The sequence below is a fragment of the Oncorhynchus keta genome, chromosome 21, assembly GCF_023373465.1.
Source record: "Oncorhynchus keta strain PuntledgeMale-10-30-2019 chromosome 21, Oket_V2, whole genome shotgun sequence".
NCBI classification, from domain to species: domain Eukaryota; kingdom Metazoa; phylum Chordata; class Actinopteri; order Salmoniformes; family Salmonidae; genus Oncorhynchus; species Oncorhynchus keta.
Window position 1 is genome coordinate 3,255,525 of NC_068441.1, and position 25,572 is coordinate 3,281,096.

Here is a 25,572-nt window from a genome sequence, read left to right on the forward strand (position 1 = left end):
GGACTGAGGTAGCTCGACCGGGGAAGCTCGGGAGTGAGAGGAAGCTCGGGAGTGAGAGGAAGCTCGGGAGTGAGAGGAAGCTCAGGCAGGTTGATGGATCTACCAGATCCTGGCTGGCTGGTGGTTCCGGCAGATCCTGGCTGACTGGCAGATCCTGGCTGACTGGTGGATCCTGGCTGACTAGCGGATCTGGCAGATCCTGGCTGACTGGCACTTCTGGCGGATCCTGGCTGACTGGTGGATCCTGTCAGACTGGCGGATCCTGTCAGACTGGCGGATCTAACTGATCCTGGCGGACTGATCCTGGCGGACTGGCATATCCTGGACTGGCGACTGGCAGATCCTGGCCGACTGGCAGATCCTGGCCGACTGGCCGACTGGCAGATCCTGGCCGACTGGCAGATCTGGCGACTGGCAGTTCTGGCGGTTCCTGGCCGACTGGCGGATCCTGGCTGACTGGCAGATCCTGGCAGACTGGCGGTCAGGATCCACCAGCAGACTGGTGGATCTTGGCTGACTGGCAGATCCTGGCTGACTGGCAGATCCTGGACCGACTGAATGGCGGATCTAAGATCCTGGCCGACTGGCAGATCCTGGCCGACTGGCGGATCCTGGCTGACTGGCGGATCCTGGCTGACTGGCAGTTCTGGCGGATCCTGATCCTGGCCGGATCCTGGCTGACTGGCGGATCCTGGCAGACTGGCGGATCCTGGCAAACTGCCGGATCCTGGCAGACTGGGCGGCACTGGCGGATCCTGGCTGACTGGCGGCACTGGCGGCGCTGGGCAGACTGGCGGCGCTGGGCAGACTGGCGGCGGGCAGCTGGGCAGACTGGTAGCTCAGACGGCGCTGGGCAGACGGGTAGCTCAGACGGCGCTGGGCAGACTGGCGGCACTGGCAGCGCTGGACAGACTGGTAGCTCAGACGGCGCAGGGCAGACGGGTAGCTCAGACGGCGCTGGGCTGACTGGAGAAAAGGCTCTGGCAGCGCTGGACTGAGGAGCACTGGAATGAGGGGCTCTGGCGCCTCTGGCATGAGGGGCGGTAGCTCTGACAGCGCTGGACTGGCGGGAGACTCTGGCTGCGCTGGAGAGGAGGACGGCTCCGGCAGCACTGTAGGCCTGATGCGTGGTGCTGGCACTGGTATGCCGTGCAGACTATGCCAAACCAACAGCTTTCTTTATACTCTGTCCAATACATCCTCCACACTCTCAGACTCAGCACTCTGCTTCGCCGACTGCTCCAATTCCATCCATGGCTCCTTACGGTAAACAGGGGGAGTTGGCTCAGGTCTGACTCCTGACTCTGCCACACTCTCCCTGTGCCCCCCAAGAAATTTGGGGGTGCCTCTCGGGCTTCCAGCCGCTCTGCCGTGCTAGCTCCTCATAATGCCGTCTCTCTGCTTTCGCTGCCTCCAGCTCGGCTTTGGGGCGGCAATATTCCCCTGGCTCTGCCCAGGGTCCTTTTCCGTCAAGGATCTCCTCCCAAGTCCATTTATCCAAATAGTCGCTTCTCCTGCTGCTGCTGTTGCTGCTGCCTCTGTTTACCACGCCGCTTGGTCCTTGGTTGGTGGGTGATTCTGTAAGGGTTTTCTTCTGGTGAAAGAGAGGCGGACCAAAATGCAGCGTGGTGGTTATTCATGTTTTTAATAAAGACGACTATACATGAACAGACTATACAAAACAAGAAAAGTGAAAACCGAAACAGTCCTATCTGGTGCAAACACGGAGACAGGAACAATCACCCACAAAACCCAACACAAAACAGGCTACCTAAATATGGTTCCCAATCAGAGACAATGACTAACACCTGCCTCTGATTGAGAACCATATCAGGCCAAACATAGAAATAGACAAACCAGACACACAACATAGAATGCCCACCCAGCTCATGTCCTGACCAACACGAAAACAAGGAAAACACATATGAACGATGGACAGAACGTGACACTGTTGTTGTTCATGTTTGCTGTGTTCTAGTGTACTATGTAACATATTGCTTGCTTATTCTAGACACTTCTCCCAGTCATATTTAAGGTTAGAACTACCTTTCTAGGCGTTCTGATACTTCTAGCTTGGAGTTGAATTTTTTGACAACATAGCTACAGTATTTCACTTTTGAATGTATAGTATTGCTAACTAGGTGTGTCCAATCAATTTTGTAACCACTCCCTCTTCCAATTAGGGCTAATTGGAAAAGCTGTTCAAAAGGGGATATTGTATTAGTCATGCAGCTGAAACGCGTCAGATTTCTTAAAACTTTGTTTCTATTGAACATGCCATACAATTAAAGGCATTTTAATTAATTATATGCAAAGTGCCTTGGTTCTTCTTTATTTTTTAGTCTAAAGGCCGGTTTTATTGCTTCTTTAATCAGAACAACAGTTTTCAGCTGTGCTAACATAATTGCAAAAGGGTTTTCTAATCATCAATCAGCCTTTTAAAATGATAAACTTGGATTAGCCAACACCACTTGCCATTGGAACTGATAATGGGCCTCTGTCCACCTATGTAGATATTCCATTTAAAGAATCTGCCATTTCCAGCTACAAAAGTAATTTACAATATGAACAATGGACTTTATTGACCACTGTATTTTTGACCAATTTGATGTTATTTTAATGTACACACACACTACTGTTCAAAGACATACACTGAGTATTCCATACATTAAGAACACCTTCTTAATATTGATTCCTCCCTCCTTCAGAACATCCTCAATTTTTCAGTGCATGGACTCTACAAGCTGTCAAAAGCGTTCCAAAATATGCTGGCTCATGTTTACTGAAATGCTTCTCACATTTGTGTCAAGTTGGCTGGGTATCCTTTGGGTGGTGGACATTTATTGATACAAACGGGAAACTGTTGATTGTGAAGAACCCAGCAGCGTTTCAGTTCTTGACACAAACTTGTGCACCAGGCACCAACTGCCATACCCCGTTCAAAGGCACTTCAATTTTAGGTCTTGCTCATTCACCCTCTGAATTGCACACATAAGTACATAATCCATGTCTCAATTGTCTCAAGGCTTAAAAATCCTTCTTTAACCCATCTCGTCCCCTTCATCTACACTGATAGAAGTGGATTTAACAAGTGACATCAGTAAGGGATCATTGCTTTCACCTGAATTCACCTGGTCAGTCTATGTCATGGAAAGAGCAGGTGTTCATAATGTTTTGTATACTCAGTGTACCTACAGATACATCTATATCTGAAACTTGGTCCAACCTGTAGCTGAAACGACATGGTATTTACTCTTAGGTGGAAATAACATGATTTATGTTTCTGGATATGTCATCATTGATATCCATCTGTCAATGTACTAAGCACAAAGTAGAAATTCTGCACCACTACAGTACAGCAATAACTTTGATGTTGCGGTGACCTTGTCTCTGCGTTGACCTCATCTCCTTCTTTCTCTTCTCTTTCAGCTTTCACCACAAAACAAACATACATCAGCTACAGCAACCATGCAATCTAGGAGAGGAAGGCCATCATCATTGCTCAGGATGGTCACCTCGTGGAACATTTTCTTATGCAGTGTAAATGGGGGGAAAATAGAGCAAGAAAATGGACATGGGACATGTGAGAATCACTAAAGAATTTCATAGGGAGTAGCCATTGTTAAGGACGGAGAAAAGACAAACAGAGATGCAGGAAGGGACCCTCAGGGGACCCCAACAGAACAAATACAGTATAATTGTGATGTTCCATCTTGTGTTGGCCATGGCAGACAAGACAAACACTTCCCTCCTGGGCAGAGTCCAGAGTACAGAGAGGATTCATGCAGGATGGGGCTTCTAATCCCTTCTTGTTGTTTACATTTCTGCGTTACCTTCTCTTTCACTATGGCTTCCCATCTCAAGCTGACAATTGAAAGAATCTGTTTAGGTGTGTGCAATTCGCAATTTTGTAGTCTGCCAGTGTTGTCATCAGTAAGTGACATTGCTCTCAGTGCTTGGGGAAGTTGCAGAAACACCAGTTTAAGAGTGGTCCGTCCTTAAATGTCTAGGAAGACTTTAAATCATGTAATTGTTAAAAGATATACTTCTAAAAGTATTCCAGTTTTTTTTTTAAATACTGGATGGAAAAAATGATTCCAACAATGCAGGATACTTGTACTCCATCATAAAAAATATATAATGATGTTGACAACAAAGAAAATGGTCATTATTGATTTTAAGCATGCCAGTTTGAACATCCTGTGTTGTGTTGTTAAAAAAATAATATTTAGAATGCGTTCAAACTATGTTGCAGTGTCGTTCCCATTGTTTGGGCCTGAGCCTATTGTACGTATTCTCCAAACTGGTCTAGTGATTGATCTTTGTTTATTTGTGCTAAAGTGAGGCCCCTAAAGTGAGGCCCTACAGTGAAATACCATAGCTGACCCCAATCCATTTCCACCAGCTATACTCCTGGTCACACATAGAGGTTTTCATTGATTGATATGATTTATTTAAGCTCCATACACCTACCAGTGCCCAGTCCACATGGGATAACACAACACTACTAATTACAATTGTCCTTTTACTCAAGGTACAGCTAAGTTGTACAGATCTAAATCCATTAAAATGGAGATAAAGTATGCACTGGCGAGTTGCCACGCAGTATTCATTCACCCAAGATGATATCCATCAAGAGACTAATTCATCACACCAAAAAAATGTAATCTCTGAGGACTGTCATGTTCTGTAAAATGCTTCAGGGATATGTTCGTATACTTTATGACTGATGCCTCAAGCTGCAGAAAATAACCTACTCAAGACAAAATGCAAAAGGATCCAGTACTCATTTCAGTCGCCTACAGCTCTCTGAATAAATACAATATATGACCAAAAGTATATGGACACCTGATCGTCGAACATCTCGTTCCAAAATCATGGTCATTAATATGGGGTTGGTCCCCCCTTTGCTCCTGTAACAACCTATGCTCTTCTGGGACGGCTTTCCACTAGATGTTGGAACATTGCTTCGAGGACTTGCTTCAATTCAGCCACAAGAGCATGAGTGAGGTAGGTCACTGATGTTGGGCGATTAGGCCTGGCGGGTTGAGGTCAGGGCTCTGTGCAGGCTAGTCAAGGTCTTCCATACTGGTTTCAACAAACCATTTGTCAGGCTGAAACAGGAAAGGGCCTTCCCCAAACTGTTGCCACAAAATTGGAAGCACAGAATAATCTAGTAAGTCATTGTGTGCTGTAGCGTTAAGATTTCCCATCACTGGAACTAAGGGGCCTAGCCCGAACCATGAAAAATAGCCCCAGACTGTTATTCCTCCTCCACCAATCTTTGAATTTGGCACTATGCATCCAGGCAGGTAGCGTTCTCCTGGCAACCGCCAAACCCAGATTTGTCCGTTGGACTGCCAGATGGTGAAGCAAGATTCATCACTCCAGAGAACTCTTTTCCACTGCTCCAGTCCTATGGCAGCAAGCTTTACACCACTCCAGCCGACACTTGGCATTGCGCATGGTGATCTTAGGCTTGTGTGTCACTGCTTGGCCATGGAAACCCATTTCATGAACAGTACTTGTGCTGACGTTGCTTCCAGAGGCAGTTTGGAACTTGGTAGTGCTTCAGCACTCAGCGGTCACGTTCTGTGAGCTTGTGTGGCCTACCACTTCGAGGCTGAGCCGTTGTTACTCCTAGACGTTTCCACTTCACAATAACAGCACTCACAGTTGACTGGGGCCGCTCTAGCAGGGCAGAAATTTTACAAATGCCTTTTTGGAAAGGTGGCATCCCATGACGGTGCCACATTGAAAGTCACTGGGCTCTTCAGTATGTTCATTCTACTGCTAATGTTTGTCTATGGTGATTGCATGGCTGTGCGCGCAATTGTATACACCTGTCAGCAACGGGTGGGGCTGAAATAGCCAAATCCACTCATTTCAAGGGTTGTCCACATTCTTTTGTATATATAGTTTATATCAGAGGTGGGTTCTGTAATTCTGAGCAGCCCTTTAGTTTTTCTAGGGAAAAATGGTGAGGTCACTTGTGATGTGAATCCAATGCTTCTTTTCCATCTATCCCTCTGTATTACTTTGAACACCAGTTGTGTTGCAGAAATAAAATAATTTGAGTGCTGACAAAATTAGTTAATGTATGTTATTAAATAGATTGATGATGTCTGCTTTTATGTCCCGACAAAACTGAAAAGGGAAAAATGTGAACAAAAAATAAACAGTGCCTGACTATCTGACTATGTATTTGTAAAACCTATTGAAAACTAATGAAGTGTGTGGAGCATGTCCAGTTATTTTTATACAAAAAATCACATTTCTAATTAAAATGTTTTTAAAATTCCAAGCCTCTCTTCTTTTTTCTCTCAGTATTGCATTTTTATGACCGAAAGAGTCTGTTGTTCAGAATGGGAAACAGTAAAGTAATAATTGACTGTAAAAGTGCAACATTTGCCTGTTCCGTTATGAGAGGAGGCCTCGCTCCCCTGGTCTGGAGAAGTAGTCAGATAGAGAGGGAGAGAGAGAGTGATAAAGTGATGTTATTCAGTTAGATGCAGGAAGTACGGGAAGATTCAGGCTATGACCAGATCATGTTATGTAGATAAGCCAAGGAAAGATGTATTTAAAAAAAGAAGTAAAAACATATATTTTTTAAATAAATAAATTACTGCATGTATTTAGTCCTCTGTTTCCCCTGCATGTCTTTGTGTGTAATTGTTTGTTTGAGAAAAATTACATTTGAAAATGTGTCAGTTTGTCACTTTCTGTCACGACTTCCACCGAAGTCGGCTCCTCTCCTTGTTCGGGCGGCGTTGAGCGATCGACGTCACCGCCATTCTAGCCATCGCCTCTCCATTTCTCATTTTCCATTGGTTTTGTCTCGTCCCATTACACACCTGGTTTTCATTCCATAATTACTCCATGTATTTAGTCCTCTGTTATTCTCTGAAGATCCTCTCAAGCTCTGTCACGTTGGATGGGGAGCATCGCTGCACAGCTATTTTCAGTCCTCTCCAGAGATGTTCGATCAAAATCAAGTCCGGGGTCTGGCAGTGCCACTCAAGGACATTCCGAGACTCCTGTTGTCTTGGCTGTGTGCTTAGGGTCGTTGTCCTGTTGGAAGGTAAACTTTTACCCCAGCCAGAGGTCTGGAGTAGGTTTTCATCAAGGATCAATCTGTACTTAGCTCCATTCATCTTTCCCTCGATTCTGACTGGTGGCCCAGTCCCTGCCGCTGAAAAACATCCCCACAGCATGATGCTACCACCACCATGCATCACCTTAGGGATGGTGCCAGGTTTCCTCTAGACGTGACGCTTGTCATTCAGACCAAAGGGTTTAATCTTTTTTTCTTCAGAATAGAATAGAGAATCTTGTTTCTCATGGTCTCAGAGTCCTTTTGGCAAACTCCAATTGGGCTGTCATGTGCCTTTTATTGAGGAGAGGCTTCCGTCTGGCTACTCTACCATAAAGGCCTGATTGGTGGAGTGCTGCAGAGATGGTTGTCCTTCTGGAAGGTTCTCCCATCTCCACAGAGGTACTCATTGTTGTCAGTGATCAGGCCTACCACTGTTGTGTCATCAGCAAACTTAATGATGGTGTTGGAGTCGTTTCGCCACGCAGTCGTGCGTGAGCAGGGAATACTGGAGGGGACTAAGTACACACCGCTGAGGGGCCCCAGTTTTAAGAATCAGCGTGGCAGACGTGTTGTTGTCTACTCTTACCACCTGGGGGCGGCCCGTCAGGAAGTCCAGGATCCAGTTGCAGAGGGAGGTGTTTAGTCCCAGGGTCCTTAGCTTAGTGATGAGCTTCGTGAGAACTATGGTGTTGAACGCTGAGCTATAGTCGATTAACAACATTCTCACATAGGTGTTTATTTTGTCCAGGTGAGAAAGGGCAGTGTGGAGTGTGATTGAGATTGCATAATCTGTGGATCTGTTGGGGCGGTATGCGAATTGGAGTGGGTCTAGGGTGTCCGGGTGGATGCTGTTGATGTGAGCCAAGACCAGCCATTCAAAGCACTTCATGGCTACCGCCGTGAGTGCCACGGAGAGGTAATCATTTAGGCAGGTTACCTTCGCTTCCTTGGGCACAGGCACTATGGTGGTCTGCTTGAAACATGTGGGTATTACAGACACAGTCAGGGAGAGGTTGAAAATGTCAGTGAAGACACCTGACAGTGGGTCCACGCATGTTTTGAGTACACATCCTGGTAATCCGTCTGGCCCAGCGGCTTTGTGAATGTTGACCTGTTTAAAGGTTTTGTTCACATCTGCTACCGAGAGCGTTATCACACAGTCATCCAGAACAGCTGGTGCTCTCGTGCATGCTTCAGTGTTGCTTGCCTCGAAGCGAGCATAAAAGGCATTTAGCTCCTTTGGTAGGCGCGCGTCACTGGGAAGCTCGCGTCTGGGTTTCCCTTTGTAGTCCGTAATGGATTTCAAGCCCTGCCACATCCGACAAGCGTCAGAGCCGGTGTAGTAGGATTCAATCTTAATCCCGTATTGACGCTTTGCTTGTTTGATGGTTCATCTGAGGGCACAGCGGGATTTCTTATAAGCATCCGGATTAGTCTCTCACTGCTTGAAAGCAGCAACTCTATCCTTTAGCTCTATGCGGATGTTGCCTGCAATCCATGGCTTCTGGTTGGGATATGTACGTACAGTCACTGTGGTGACGACTTCATTGATGCACTTATTGATGAAGCCGATGACTGAGGTGGTGTATTCCTCAATGCCATTTTGTGAATCCCGGAACATATTCCAGTCTGTGCTAGCTGTACTCTACCTGTGCCAGCTGTACAATACCTCGAGACTTCTTTAATATTAGACATCGTGCACCAGCTGTTATTGACAAAAAGACACACACCCCCACCCCGCGTCTCTGAAAATCCCGCCCGCTCTATATTGTCCGTTTCTTCGTTCAGCCACGTCTCGGTGAAACATAAGATATAACAGTTTTAATGTCCTGTTGGTAGGATAATCTTAATAGTAGGTCATCAATTTTATTTTCTAACGATTGCACGGATCCCAGATTTCCGGCGTCTTTTCTTCACGCAAAGTCTGCGGAAATCTGGGATCCGTGCAATCGTTAGAAAATAAAATTCTGGGTGAAATGCTCAATGGGTGACATGTCTGGTGAGTTTGCAGGCCATGGAAAAACTAGGCAATTTTAAGCTTCCAGGAATTGTGTGCAGATCCTTGTAACATGGGGCCTTGCATTATCATGCTGAAACATGAGGTGATGGTGTTGAATGGCACGGCGGTGGGCCTCAGGAGGTCGTCACGGTATCTCTGTGCATTCACATTCCGATTTATAAAATGCAATTGTGTTCCTTGTGCTTAGCTTATACCTGCCCATACCATAACCCCACTGCCACCATGGGGCAATCTGTTCAGAGTTGACATCAGCAAACAGCTCACCCACACAACGCGAAAAGCTGTCTGCCATTTGCTCGATACAGTTGAAACTGGATTCCTACATGAAGAGCACATTTCTCCATCATGCCAGTGGTTATCGAAGGTAAGCATTTGCCCGCTGAAGTTGGTTACGACGTCGAACTACAGTCTGATCAAGATCCTGGTGAGGAAGATGAGCAGGCAGATGAACTTCCCTGAGATGATTTTTGACAGTTTGTTCAGCTATTCTTTCGTTGTGCAAACCCACAGTTTCATCAGCTGTCCAGGTGGCTGGTCTCAGATGATCCTGCAGGTGAAGAAGCCGGATGTGGAGGTCCTGGGCTGGTGTGGATACACGTGTTCTACGGTTGTGAGGCTGGTTGGATGTACTGCTAAATTAACATAGAGAAATTAACATTCAACTGCCGAGCAACAGCTCTGGTGGACATTCCTGCAGTTAGCATGTGTGGAAGGACCACCAGAGGGCAGGCTGGGCTCACGGATAGTAGCCCAACAAGGCATGGGAAACGAGGTAACCAGAGGCAATTAAGCACAGCTGACGGTACTAATGACATATTCTCCTTCCCCTATAAGGGAGAATATGGAACCAGCAGAGAGAGGGGGAAAACTATCTCTGGAAGATGGCCACCGAGACAGAGGAGCTATCCATGAAGAACCACTAAGACGGTGACAATCACGTGACTTTTGTTGTAGTTTAAAGATAATTCTATTGTGTTTCTGTTTCATCTGGAGAAGAAGATGTATGTTTTTCCTTGGGAGATTTTCATTGATTATGTTGGAGTGTTTGTGTTGACCAAACGCCCTCAAAAGAGAACTGTGTTCAGTCAAGAAAAACCTACTCCTGACTCGTTTATTCCACCTTCCCACTTTAGAGTGACGCCCAATTAGTTGGTCCGCTCACATTGGTGTAGAATGCAGGCATTGAATTGCTCTATGGCAGACCCTGTCGAGGGATCCTCGACTTAGCCAAGGAGAGCTGGGAGACCCAACCATGCCCCTTTCGATCCACAATAGAACACGTTTCCCTGATGAGAGACCGCCTGTCAGAAGTGTGGCCCATAGTCAAGGAGCATATGGAGAAGGCACAAATGACCCAAGGCCGGGCCTTTGATAAATCCGCGACCCCCCCGTGTGTGCACCGTGGGAGAGAAAGTGATGGTGCTCGTGCCCACGGTCGAACATCACTTGCTGGCGCAGTGGAGGGGGCCCTACGAGGTAATGAAAAGGGTCTCACCGGTCAATTACCTCATCAAGCAACCTGACAGAAGGAAGAAGGTCCAACTCTATCACATAAACCTGTTGAAGACATACCATGGACGAGAGGAGGAGGTGGCTTTGAGGGCCTTGGAGGGCAAAGGAAATGAGGAGGCTCTACCACAGGTGCGCCGTGGCCAAACTCTCCTACCGGAGCAGTCAAGACAGCTAGACAAGCTAATTATGAACTTCGGTCGAATATTCTCTCCATTCCCAGGACAAACAGAAGTCCTGTTCCACCATATCCACACTGAACCCGGCAAGAAGGTGCATATCCGCCCTTACAGGATTCCTGAGGCTCGCCGAGTCATCGCTAAGAACAAGGTAAGGGAGATGTTGAGGATGGGCGTGATCGAGCCATCGACGAGTGAGTGGTCCAGTCCCATAGTCCTGGTCCCCAAATCCGATGGTAGTATGAGACTCTGCAACGACTTTAGGGGCGTGAATGCCATCTCTACATTCGATGCATATCCCATGCCCCGCGTGGATGAACTCTTGGAGCTCTTAGGAAAGGCCAAGTTCATCACCACCCTGGATTTGACGAAGGGATATTGGCAAGTGCCGGTGGCTCCGGAGGATTGCCCAAAGACTGCCTTCGCCACCCCAGAGGGGCTTTTCCAGTATGTGAGGATGCCCTTCGGACTGCATGGTGCCGCTGCAACTTTCCAACGCCTCATGGATGCCATTCTACGGCCCCATCAAGAGTATGCAGCGGCGTACATAGACGATGTGGTCATCCACAGCGAGGACTGGGATAGTCACCTCCTGCGATTACGGGTGGTGCTCGTGAGTTTGGAAGCCAAAGGGTTGACAGCCAATCCAAATAAATGGTGCCTGGGCCTGTCCGAAGCGGAATACCTGGGGTACACCGTGGGGAATGGGAAAGTACGCCCACGGGCAGAGAAGACCAGGGCAATTCAGGACTGGCCTCGACCCCGGACCAAGCGAGACGTTCGGGCCTTCTTAGGGATAACGGGATATTATTGCCGTTTTATCCCGGGATATGCAACCATTGCCAACCCCCTCACAAACCTCATCAAGAAAAACCTGCCAAACCAGGTAGAGTGGAAAGACGAGACGGAAGAGGCCTTTCAATTGCTAAAAGATTGCCTGTGTTCTGATCCCATTCTAGAGGCTCCGGACTTCTCACAAGAGTTCATTGTGCAGGTCGACGCCTCGGATACGGGTTCGGGCCGTACTAGCTCAGGGTAAAGGCGAAGCAGAGAAGCCGATTCATTTCATAAGTAGGAAGCTCAGCAATCGGGAACAGAGGTATGCTACCGTAGAGAAAGAGGACTTAGCCATTAAGTGGGCCCTCGACTATCTCCATTACTACCTACTGGGTCGGAGGTTTGCATTAGTTACTGACCATGCGCCCCTCAGGTGGATGGCTGGTAAGAGAAACAATAGCAACAGAATAGCAAGATGGTTTTTGTCTTTACAACCGTTCTCTTTCCATGTCATCCACAGGGCCGAATCGAGGAACGGGAATGCAGACGCGCTGTCCCGACGCGACCAAGACGGTGCTTCTGGCGCCCGACCCTCCGGTTCACCAGAGGGCAGACTGGACTCACGGATAGTAGTCCAACAATGCATGGGAGACGAGGTAACCAGAGGCAATTAAGCACAGCTGACGGTACTAATGACATATTCTCCTTCCCCTATAAGAGAGAGTATGGAACCAGCAGAGAGAGTGGGAAAACTCTCTGGAAGATGGCCACCGAGACAGAGGAGCTATCCATGAAGAACCACTAAAACGGTGACAATCCCGTGACTTTTGTTGTAGTTTAAAGATAATCCTATTGTGTTCCTGTTTCATCTGGAGAAGAAGATGTATGTTTTTCCTTGGGAGATTTTCATTGATTATGTTGGAGTGTTTGTGTTGACCAAACACCCTCAATAGAGAACTGTGTTCAATCAAGAAAACCTACTCCTGACTCGTTTATTCCACCTTCCCGCTTTAGAGTGACGCCCAATTAGTTGGTCCGCTCACACATGCCAATTACATCTCCCTATAAACTTGAGACATCTGCAGCTTTGTGTTGTGTGGCAAAACTGCACATTTTAGGGTGACCTTTTATTGTCCCCAGCACAAGTTGCACCAGTGTAATAATCATGATGTTAATCAGCTTCTTGATATACAACACCTGTCAGGTGGAAGGATTATCTTGGCAAAACATAAATGCTCACTAACAGGGATGCAAACAAAATTTGAGAGACCTAAGCTTTTTGTGAATATGGAACATTTCTGGGATCTTTTTTTTCAGCTCATGAAACATGGGACCAACACTTGTACATGTTTCATTTATGTTTGTTCAGTGTAAATACAAGGTTCAACTCAGATAGTCCGTGTAGCCATTTTGCCAACTATTTAGCAGTTTCATGGCTTGGGGATGGAAGCTCCTCAGAAACCTGTTGGTGGCATACTTGATGGGCTTTCCTTTCACACCACCTGATATAAAGGTCCTGGATGGCAGGGAGCTCGGCCCCAGTGATTTACTTGGCTGTCAGCACCACTCTCAAAAGAGCCATTCGATCGAGGGCGGTGCTGTTGCCATACCAAGCAGTATATAAGCCAGTCAAGATGCTCTCAATGGTGTAGCTGTATAACCTTTTGAGGATTTTAGGAGCCCAAGCCAAACTTTTTCAACCTCCTGAGCGGAAAGAGACGCCATCGTACCTTCTTCATGACTGTGCACGTGTGTGTGGACCATTTTAGGTACTTAGTGATTTGGACTCCGAGGAACTTGAAGTTTGTGTGCTCTCCCTCTTGTTTCCTGTAGTCCACGATCAGCTCCTTGGTCTTGCTGACATTGAGGGAGAGGTTGTTGTCGTGGCACCACATTGCCAGGTCTTTGACCTGCTCCCTATCGCCTGTCCCATCGTCGCCGTTGATCAGGCCTACCGCCGTCATGTTGTCAGAAAAATTGATGATGGATTTGGAGTCGTGTGTGGCCACGGAGTCATGAGTGAACAGGGTGTACAGAAGGAAACTAAGCACATAACTCTGTGGGGCCCCCGTGTTGAGGGTCAGCATGACATAGGTCTATGATCGAGTTGCAGAGGGAAGTGTTCAATCCTAGTGTCCTAAGCTTGGTGACAAGCTTGGAGGGGACGATGCTTAGCTGTAGTCAATAAACAGCATTCTCACATATGTTTTCCTCTTATCTAGGTGGGTGACGGCAGTGGGGTTTGCAATTGAGATTGTCGTCTATGGATCTGTTGGGGTGGTATGCAATTTGATTGGGTCTAGGGTGAGGCAAGTGTGTCCTTGTAGTTGTGAAGGTGCTTATAAACCCTTGTGTAGTCTTAACGTTCTGTTTACTCCCTTGTCTTAAGGGTAAACAATTACCCACCATCAATAAACCCCTAAAAAAAAGGATCTTAACTGAATTTTAAACCCCAAATATTTTTTTTGCATGAAGAAGCAATCTGTCATTCATCACACACTTTGTGAATATCTGGGTTTTCCCTCTTCACAATGTCGAAAGACTGCATTTAATCAGTGGACACCACTCGTTTTTTATCAACACACCTGTCATAATTGTTTTCTTTACTAAAGTGGAGGTTTATTATTATTATTGCTAAAGGGACTGCATATGTGTTAACATGAATTATTTTAGCAAGATATGCACTTGTATAGCCTAAGAAGGTAGCAGAAATGTGCAGAATGTAGTTCTGCATGCATTTTATTGAAGGGAAACAATAGGTCTTGATCTTTTTTGGCAACATAGTGATATTTTCTTATATACTGTACAATGAGGAAATCAACCACAAAATATTAATCTTCTCCCATTTTTTGAACCTTTGCCCCCACCCACAAGGTGTATAAACAACAACAATAAATAAGACTAAAATAAGATAATAGATAAAACAAAAATGTGAAGAACATATATCAATCAACTCTAATTAGCACATGTAGAACAGTATGCAAGTGAGTGTGCATGGACTTTACAGATGTATTTCTCACATGTGCAGCACATAGTATTTGTTTTACACTTCTTCTTTGGGGGCAGAATTGGCATCTCCTCCTCTTTCCTGCCCCAGCTGCAGCCTCAGGTGGATCAGGACAAGATTCAGCCCCCTGAGCAGAACTTGTTACCCCACACATTCAAAGAAGGAATGTGTGGGCTTACAAGTGCCTTTCCCAGCTGCACCAGGAACAATGATGTTATGGAAGGTGACCAGGGGCCAGCGGGCAGTCATCCTCTTGCAGCTGTAAGTTCCAATCACCTTGTCCAGGTTGTCCATGCCTCCTTTGTTGTGGTTGTAGTCCAGGATGATGGCTGGCTTCCTGTCCTCGTGATCACTGATCTCAACCGTTTTGCTCAAGAGAACCACATTCTTGTTCCTCTTTGAGAGGTAAGAAACTAGAGGTGTGGTGGGGGTGAAGGCAAGCTTTGATGAGAAGGCGTCTCTCCCCATTGTTGCGAGGAGTGCAGGGGGGAGCTCAGGCTTGTTCTTTCTAACTGTGCAAACCATGGTGATTTTCCTCTTCGGGAGCTGATGGTTGAGTTCAATAGCTAGCACACATAATCTACATTTCTCATTGTGTGTGTCTTTGTGGTTTCTGTGGTGTGTAAATTATTTTGTAACTGCCGGGTCAAAAATAACCCGAAGACAATCTTTGTACCCTGGTCGTGTACAGCTTTCATAGAAATATGATTTTTTTTCTCACTTTTTCTAATTTTGGGGTTACTCTAGGAAAAGTAATCAAATTTCAAGTTGAAAGAATATAATTTAGGGGGTTTTCTCTGCTGTTAAACACAAGGGTTAATAATGAGCCCTGTCCATTTGTAAAGCAGTTCCAATCCTGTCCTGTGGCTTTCATGGCACGCTGCTCAGACGTGTACCAGTGGATGTTGAAAGGGACTACCCTTGTTAAAACGGGAGCCAGAACATCCAGGTAGGAGGAAAGCTCACTAATTGTAATGAAGCACCAGCTTCATCACTGAGGATACATGAGGGCCAGGGGTGTCATGTGATTGCAGGATATCCATTAGGTCAGCAGTGTTAATCCTTTTTAGATTTCTGTAGGTAATGATGAGCTTGTTGGTGGGCTTGGGCATGAGGGCAGGCTCACTAAACAGAATGGCCTTGTGGTCAGAGATGGTTATGTCCAGACCTGAGAGGTTGAAGGGAGCCGTGTTATAGCACACAAGGCCAAGCACATGGCCTCTGTCATGGGTGGGGAATTAGACATGCTGTGTGAAGTTGAAGCAATCTTGATGCATGATACATGTTTGTTTGTGTGCGTTTAAACATGTGCGTGTGTGTATGTATATGTGTGCGTGTGTGTGTGTGTGTGTGTATGTATGGCTATGACAAAGGATGAGCAAACAGAGGAAAGAAAAGTGGATGAACACCAAATGAATAACATATCAGTAAGAAATAGGATCGTCAACTTTACAAGTGGTAACATAATTTCTGGTGGAAAACAAGCAATTATTTCAAATGAATGGTTAGTAGGCCATATTTTTATACTTCAATCCATGGTCCCTACAGTGGTAATGTCCAGTCATGGGCGTCTCAGAATGATTGCCCCTCAATAGGCCAACAAAATGCAGGAAAATAACATAGTCTCATACTGCGAAATACATGTTATTTGTGCACTGCAATATAGCTGAAAAGTTTTACAAAAGCGTAAGGTGCAATCTAAATGCCATCCTTCTCAAATGCTTTGTGGGAGTAGAAAGCCTGTCTCTTCTACCTCTTAGTATTTAGAACATAATAAAAAACACTTTCGAATAAACTCAATGAAACACATTGCTCATTTAATCAATTTTCATCTATTCAATAGACTGAAAGTGTTCAAGTTTTAATTAACATATAAATAGACGACTAACAGAATGTTAAAGGCTACATGTTTTCATACAAACACGTTTTTCAACATAAACACATGGAAACACACATTGTCAAGATGAGTGCATCAAGGTCAGAGCAAAACTATACTGACAAACTACTCAAGATCACTAAAAGCAGGACTTCCCTCCTTGCCGTAGGGAACAATTGTGTAAAAATAGATTAATATCTGACAGCATTTTTACTTGAGCATCTGGCCCGTTATTTGCTTCAATAAGTCTCAATCTGAAAGCCAAACATTTTCAATAAATCAAGTGTATTTAGGACAAGTTCATCCGCTGTTATGCAAACTAATAGTGATGCACAAAGATCATGGAATGTATAAGCTGTCAACCAAAATGACAGTCCGACCATTCAACTGAGAAAAGTGTCGAGGAGTTCAATGCAATCCTCTGAACGGTGTAATTTCAGCTTGAGCGATACACTTGCTTTGATTGAAGTTGAGAAGTTTATCTGCCCAAGCCAGTGAATCCTATAAGCACTGATGCGTCTGTAATGGACAGCCATATAGTTTATTTAAAGACCGGTAAGTGAAAGTACCAGGGGACACACTGTTCCAAACAGCAGTTGACAGACAATCTTTCAGATACACAGATAGAAAATACAAAACATGTGGCATGATTCCCAACGCTGTCAATGTCACTCCACAGTAGAGGGGTGAACTCAGTGAACAATCACTGAAGATTTTTTTTGCCAGATTATTCCCAAATCACGTATACATTTCCAAGAATTATCCATGCATCACATACACATCCATCAGTAAAAATTAACATTGGGCATAATCCATTCCATAGCTTACATTACATTTACATTTAAGTCATTTAGCAGACGCTCTTATCCAGAGCGACTTACAATAGCTAACTTGAACATGATGGCCAATATGTGGGATACTTGAACATTTCCAACAGAGACTCCCATGCCTTGGAACTGGCAATACAGTAGGTGGTGTAAATAGGTGAAGGGAATTTCTTATTTACAATGTACTTTTTCTTCAGTTCACTGTCTGCCAGCACACAATACAGCCGCCTCACATGACAGAATGAGTCCACCCAATAGACATAGCTATAGGACACATATTTTACTTGCATTTAGCAAGAAGGTACAGAGACCCGGCATTGCAGCATTGTTTGTCTCCTCTCATGACTCCTCTTGAGCCCACTGAGCTCAATCCTGAGGTCCCTTAGGACTCTCCTGAACTCCCTCTGCTGTGGTGCACTGTACTGTCTCCATAGCCTCAAACCAATGGCTCTGTTCTGCTCTGCTCCGCTGTAAAAAAAAAAAAAAAAGGCCACACATGCTCTTTCATGAGCTGAACAACATACAGCTAACACTGATGAGACTTCACATAATCCTTCCATGGCCTCTCTCTTTACAAAGGAGGCTTGCGGAAACCTCAAATAAAATACCTTCAATTCAGCGACTCACTCCATCTATATTTCCCCAAACTATATAATAGTTCTAGACAAATTATGAACAACTGTACTGACTGCATTGCTTTGGGTTTGAGGGAGGGACGGAGGAAATGGGATACATCTTTCAAACTTTATGTTGTTAAGAAACACAGAGCTGGCATCATGAATACCCAGAATTTGACACCGTGATCGCAGAAATCAAAGCTGTACTGTCTTCACAGTTCACTGATTGGTTAAAAGACCTGTTTTGAGGCCAATGTCGCACATACAGAGAAACATAACCAGCTATAAAGATGTTGAATGCATACTAATTACTTCACATATGCAAGCTGTTAAAACGCAGAAAACACATCCCACTCAATCTTTACAAAATGGCATATCATCATGCCACAATGAGGGAAAAGGAAACTGATGTATAGGCATGCACGATCTGTTGATGATGATAAATCAAATTGCAATTCTGGTTTATTTGAATTTATGCTAATTCATTCAACTCTATTGTACTTGTTTCCCTTTCATTGTGTGTACCCAGGTAACAAAATTACATTCCAGGATGTGACCACAAAGTTATTTTAGCCCCCACGTAATTCATGATAACATGATTGTGAAACGTGCCTTCTATGTAGCTGTGGTGTCCGCTGACAAAAATCACGTCCCAAGACTTTTCAGGACGTAGAAATGTGGAGGATTTTAAACAGCTAAATAACATTATTCGGTAAGGTTATAAGAGATGACCTTGAATCTTCCCTGAACGTGCGCACTGTTATGTGCCGTACTGGTACTGCAGGTAACCACTGACGAAAGTTACATTCCCAGTGGTTACCAGAAACTGCCTTTTGTGGGGCTGTCAATGTACTTTCTGACCTTTAGCAACATTATTAGGTTGACCTAAAAAATAACGTTTTCATGAAACGTCTCCTACAGTACATGTACCTGTGGCGTCAGCTGACAAAAGTATTTTTAGGACGTTGAAATGTGGGGGGGATCTTGTTAAACAGCTGAATCACGTTATTTAGTGACGTTATAAGAGATGTCCTTGAATCTTTCCTGAACGCGCACACTTACGTGTCTTGTTGGTGCTGTAGGTAAACACTGACCAAGTTAAGTTCGCAGTGGCTACCAGAAACTGCATTTTGTGGGGCTGTCATTGTACTTTCTGACGTATAGCAACGTTATGAGGTCGCCATAAAAATTATGTTTTCATGAAACGTCTCCCAGATGTTTTCTACTGTGGTGTCAGTTGACAAAAGTTACTTCCCAAGTCACTTCAGGACGTTGAAATGAGGGGGCCCCTGAATATCTAATGACATTATAAGACATGTCATTTAATCTACCCTGAACATCAACACAGTATCTTGTCGGTAGGTGTCCACTGACGAAATATGCAAAATTCCAGAATATATATATATATTTTTTAACTTAAACAATAGAATAGATACTTAAACAATAGATTCGGGGGGGGGAAATCACAGCTATAAGCTCACAAATAACAAGTCAGTACAAACATGAACACTGCACTCCAATCAAGGACTGTAAACCTGCTTCAAGCTAAAAGTTAAGAACTATGTTATGTTTATTCAGGTGCTGCTGCTCCATCCTCATCCACTGTCGCCTGCTCAACCCGCTCCTGGATGTCACAATAACACAAATTGGTCATTATTTTCAGTAAACAAATGATCAAAACGCCGGTTTTAACGTCGACTCCCTACTACATTCCTTTTTGTACTAGCACAATAATTTAGCTATACTGACCGACTGGATTGAAGTGAAGTAAAAAAATATGTATAAAAAAAATCAAGTGTTAATCATACCTTTCGCTTACACTTGAGCCAAGCTGGTGCATGTTTGAAGGTGTCTGCTATTTGGTCATTTACCTCTTACTAGGTAGCCTTAGGAGCGTCCCTGAAAGCACATTCCATGTTGTGATTTTTTTTTTTAAATGGTACGTTCCTTGTCATATCACTACTTTTCCACCTATGCTGGCTGAGACAGAAGTTGGGTATTGTCCCTCTCTTCCCTCATAGGCAGTTTTGGCCATGAGACCTCTCTCCTTCACCTTTCCTTTGTCCTCTCTCTACAAACTTAACAGGTGATAGGATTTAACATTTAGTTTGTAACTGCCTTGTTACTGATTTAATTCATTTGAAATTTTAATAAATACACATTTGACTTACCATCAATTGACCAATAATGCTATCTACTTAATTCATAATAGTAAATAACGATCTAAACGTGTGCATTTACTTCCTTGTGACATTATAGATTGATCGCTCATTAAAGGCCCTCTTCCCCTTGTCTGTCCATAGCTCCTCTGTTCCAGTTTTTCTCATCATTCGTCTGATTCCTGAGCCCAGGTCCTGGCCACAGCAGAGGGTCAGGTATCGGATACCACTCATTTGTGTGTTCCTCAGCTGGCCATACAGTTCTTAATGATAGTAATGAGAAATCATTTTTGGAGTGTATCACGTAATCATGGGCTAAAACTCATGTTTGTAAACAGGCAGAGGGCTGATTGTTTCTTCTTAAGATAAGTTAAGTGTTAATTGGGAAATCAATCCAAACACTAAATAGGCATATATGACACAAGCCTTTCATTGACATTAAGATATTTGGATTAAATAATATTGCAGGTTGAAATCTTCTCTCTAATCTGGTCACATTCAAGTGGCTTTTGATAAAACAGCTAACTTTTTACACCAGGGTTACTACTCTTACAATAAGTGCCATGGGATCTTTAATGACCTCAGAGAGTCAGGACACCCATTTAACATCCCATCCGAAAGACTGCACCCTACACAGGGCATTGTCCCCAATCACTGCCTTGGGGCATTGGGATATTTTTTTTTTTAGACCAGAGGAAAGAGTGCCACCTACTGGCCCTTCAACACCACTTCCAGCAGCATCTGGTCATCCAGGAACTGACCAGGACCAACGCTGCTTCGCTTCAGAAGCAAGCCAGCAGTGGTATGCAGGGTTGTATGCTGCTGGCCAGCATATGTTGGAGTAGCTTGGATGAATAAGATGCCCAGAGTAAACTGCCTGCTACTCTGTTCCAGATGCTAATACATGGATATTAATAGTAGTATTGGATAGAAAACACCCTGAAGTTTCTAAAACTGTTTGAATGATGTCTGTGAGTATAACAGAACGCATATGGCAGGTGAAAACCTGAGAAAAATACAACCAGGAAGTTAGAAATCTGAGACTTGTCGTTTTTAAAAAAACTCAGCCCCTATTGTAGATACAGTGGGATATTGGTTATGTTGTACTTCCTTAGGCTTCCACTGGATGTCAACAGCCTTTAGAATTTTGTTTCAGGCTTCTACTGTGAAGTGGGACCGAATGAGAGAGGAATGAGTCAGGTGTCTGGCAGATTGCCACAGGCTCTGAGGTGTGGTCACGAGAGAGTTAGCTCTCGTTCCATTGCTTTTCTACAGACAGGAATTCTCCGGTTGGAACATTATTGAAGATTTATGATAAAAACATCCTAAAGAATGATTCTATACTTAGTTTGACAAGTTTCAACGGGCTGTAAAGGAACTGTTTGAACTTTTCGTCCGGCGTTCGGCTGGACCTGAACGCGCTTTTGAATTTGTTTATCAAACGCCCTAACAAAAGAAGCTATTTGGACATAAATGATGGACATTATCAAACAAAACAAACATTTATTGTGGAACTGCGATTCCTGGGAGTGCATTCTGATGAAGATCATCAAAGGTAAGGGAATATTTATAATGTTATTTTTGACTAATGTTGACTGCGCAACATGGCAGATATTTATTTTGGCTAGTTTGGGCTCTGAGCGCCGTACTCAGATTATGCCTTTTCTATAAAGTTCTTTTGAAATCTGACACAGTGGTTGCTTTAAGGAGACATGTATCTAAAGTCCCATGCATAACATTTGAATTTTCATCAACATTTATGAGTATTTCTGTGAATTCATGTGGCTCTCTCCACAATCACCCCATGTTTTAGAACTACTGAACAATGTAAAATGATTTTTTTTATATAAATGTGTACTTTATCGAACAAAACAACTGATGAAGATCATCAACGGTTAGTGAATCATTTTATCTCTATTTGTGCTTTTTGTGACTCCTCTTTTTGGCTGGAAAAATGGCTGTGTTTTTCCGTGAGTTGGTGGTGACCAACATAATCGTTTGTGGTGCTTTCGCTGTAAAGCATTTTTAAAATCAGACACTGTGGCTGGATTAAAGAGAATTATATCTTTAAAATGGTGTAAAATACTTGTATGCTTGAGGAATTTTAATTTTGAGATTTTTGTTTTGAATTTGGCGCCTGCACTTTCACTGGCTGTTTGCCATGTTCACATATCCCAGAGAGGTTTTAAGTGTTTCACAGATATACCTTCAGTTCCTCATTTGTTACTGCAGGGTTTTGCTCCAAGGATTCTGACTCCTTTGGCTGCCGGGCCTCTACGACCTCCATAACTTTGTTCAGAGCAGTCCTGAACTCTTTTTCGGATCATCTCCAGTTTCACCATTGTCCTCATCTCCACTGCTTGAAGATTTGAAAAATGATAAAGACTCAACAGTTTAGCTGTAAGCAGCGTGACAATACAAGTAGGACAGGCATGAAGGCCATGTGAAATACCTCGATCAAAATATTGACTCTTCATATGCATCAGTAGTATTGATAACCATATATAGCTGCTGACAGCTCAGTGGGAAGGTTAATAAATCTGAACAAAAATAAATCCTAGGCATACTTTTGTGTTTTAAATAATAATTTTAGTTTGATGGCAAATACATCCAGATTTTTACAAACATGGCATTGCACTTGTGTTTTACCCCAGGAGAGTGTGGTGATTTCACTACAATTGTCAGTACCAGTTTCACCTATACATAGCACCTCAAGTATTTGGAAAGTTCATTATGCACAAATAGTAAAACGACTTTAAACAACCTAATATGCAAAAATGAAATGGTAAATTGAAAGGTTTGTAAAGTTATAATACTAATACATACAATTCAATTGTTTACCCTAACAAATTACAACCAGACACTTTCTGTTGCTCTGGCTTGAGGTGACAAGTTGCATCTGCATCTTCAGAGAATATCAGATGTCACAACGTTAGCACATTTACAGTACACGGGAGAAGCTATAACAGTGCGTTCTTGTTTGTGCACTTGTTTGTGCAATTTTGTGCAAGTTTGTACAATTTGCACAAGTGGCCGCCTCCCTGAACGGACCATCATAGTTGTTGCAAGTAGTTCTCAAACTTGAAAGCACTACAGTTGTCAAGGCAGCGTGTTCTTCAGCATCAGCAGTGAGGCGTAGGAGGGAGAACACACGAAATATGTCTCCATACAAACCCTTCCCTGCTCCACAAAGAAGTTCAGTAAAGCATGAGCATAGGCACTGTGGTTTGAAGAAAATTGAGGAGAAACCAAAATACACATGGCAACACTGAAGACCATGAAGTGTGTGTACTGTTCTTTAGACAAGATTCTTCTCAGGACTACATTCCCAGTATAGAGTAACTGTCTGAATTCTGTGGCATTCCAACTGTCAAGGTCATCCAATCCCCGCGGTTTGCGAGCAAAGCACTATGGAATTGAATCCTTTAGTCGGTTTAGTCGTTGACTGACCTCCTGGACTTGTACCAATAACAACCTGGCCCCAGTCTTTCCCATAGTCCACATCATCAAGAGCTTCCGGGTTACTCCGAGGCTATAAAGGTGCATATATTGTCAATTGGGAATGACTTCACCATATCAATGGGTAGGATGCAAAAAGGAGAGGTTTTCCCTTCATGGGGATGTTCTGGCTGTACCAATTCCCTAAAGGATTTGTCAGTTCTGATGCACAGGTTTTTTTTAACCTGTGGGTACGTCATCCTCCCACCATCCCTGCCTTTTTGTTGTGTACCAGTCACAGCCATAGTAGCTAGAATACATCTTTATGCATTTTACCATGGCTTTTGCAGGTGAATCACATGTAATAGAACAAACTTTCCACTTCAAGCGGGTCTGCATCAACTCTTTCAGCTCCAGCAAAGTGTCATTGGGGAATTCCAGGGAGCTTGGTTTCGATGATGCCAATGCAAGTGACAGATGACACTGTCACAAAAGTAGCCTTAACGACATATTGGTACTTTTGAACAAAGGGAGACCCTCCAGAATAAGGGATATTTCTAAGACATACAAATCTCCAACTACAGAAAGAGGATAGAGGTTTTACGAACTCCACCTTCACTTTAAACCTCTTAAATCTGACAAACTCCACATCAGGCTTGACTTCAACACAAACGTTGGTCTTTTCTAGGAGAGTTGTAGCAGTGGAAGGCAAATCTGGGTCACCATTAGATTGCAGCATCTTCAGAAGTGCATCAACAGCATTGTGTTTTACTTGGAAACCCCTTATCCAGGTTGTCAGGTCCTATCTGAAGGTAGAATATATGTCAACATTGTCAGAGTCAGTTGTCTCCTGAATTGCACAACCAGTATTAACTTCAGTCTCTGAATTTATGTCACTGTGTGATGGCAGTCTTGGAGGAGTACCACCTACTGCCGCAAGTTCACTATCTGACTTATCCTCAGCTTGTGTTGGCAGTCTTGGAGGAGTACCACCTACTGCCGCAAGTTCACTATCTGACTTATCCTCAGCTTGTGTTGGCAGTCTTGGAGGAGTACCACCTACTGCCGCAAGTTCACCATCTGACTCTTCCTCAGTGTGTGTTGGAAGTCTTGGAGGAGTACCACCTACTGCCGCAAGTTCACCATCTGACTCTTCCTCAGTGTGTGTTGGAAGTCTTGGAGGAGTACCACCTACTGCCGCAAGTTCACCATCTGACTCTTCCTCAGTGTGTGTTGGCAGTCTTGGAGGAGTACCACCTACTGCCGCAAGTTCACCATCTGACTCTTCCTCAGTGTGTGTTGGAAGTCTTGGAGGAGTACCACCTACTGCCGCAAGTTCACCATCTGACTCTTCCTCAGTGTGTGTTGGAAGTCTTGGAGGAGTACCACCTACTGCCGCAAGTTCACCATCTGACTCTTTCTCAGTGTGTGTTGGAAGTCTTGGAGGAGTACCACCTACTGCCGCAAGTTCACCATCTGACTCTTCCTCAGTGTGTGTTGGAAGTCTTGGAGGAGTACCACCTACTGCCTCAACTTCACTATCTGACTCAATTCTACTCTCAGATTCAGCAGGACTGGTATCTTCACTCTTCGTGTCAGACCGGGTTGATGAGAATAGATCCAATTTAATTGTCATTGTCTTCCATCTCTACCCTTTTTTTCTTAAGGGTGGTTTCCTCTTGACAATTTCATCCAGATTCTATTGTATTCTCTCTTTCTTGAAGTACTTGACATCTTGAGTTAACAATCTGAAAACGATTAAACAATGGTATGACAATGGCTCTACACATACAGTACAATATGAAATTGAATAACCAGTTAGACAACACATTGGTTTACCTTTTTTGAAGACATTTTCAATCTTCAGAACACTAAGCAAAGAAATGGAAAGAATATTAATATCTACTACCCAAGACATTATCCATAATATCCATCTTGAATTATAACTTAAATGAGGAAAGAGGGGAGTAGAGCTTCTCAGGATATCATGATACTGCAAAGCATTTGAATAATGTTGGTGTTATAGAACGGAAACATTTATCGAGGCACAAGGCAAGACCCAGATGC

General features: G+C 44.1%; 1 protein-coding gene across 1 annotated transcript in view; it reads left to right on the forward strand.

The window, feature by feature from the left end:
* The window catches only part of LOC118399947 (metabotropic glutamate receptor 4-like), a 236,878-nt gene extending 230,583 nt beyond the window's left edge, over positions 1–6,295 (forward strand). Inside the window, exon 10 of the mRNA XM_035796185.2 lies at positions 3,430–6,295. Coding sequence (XP_035652078.1) covers positions 3,430–3,479 — 50 coding nt within the window. The 3' untranslated portion in view covers positions 3,480–6,295. The remainder of the gene's footprint in view (positions 1–3,429) is intronic.
* The last annotated feature ends 19,277 nt before the right edge of the window (positions 6,296–25,572 follow it).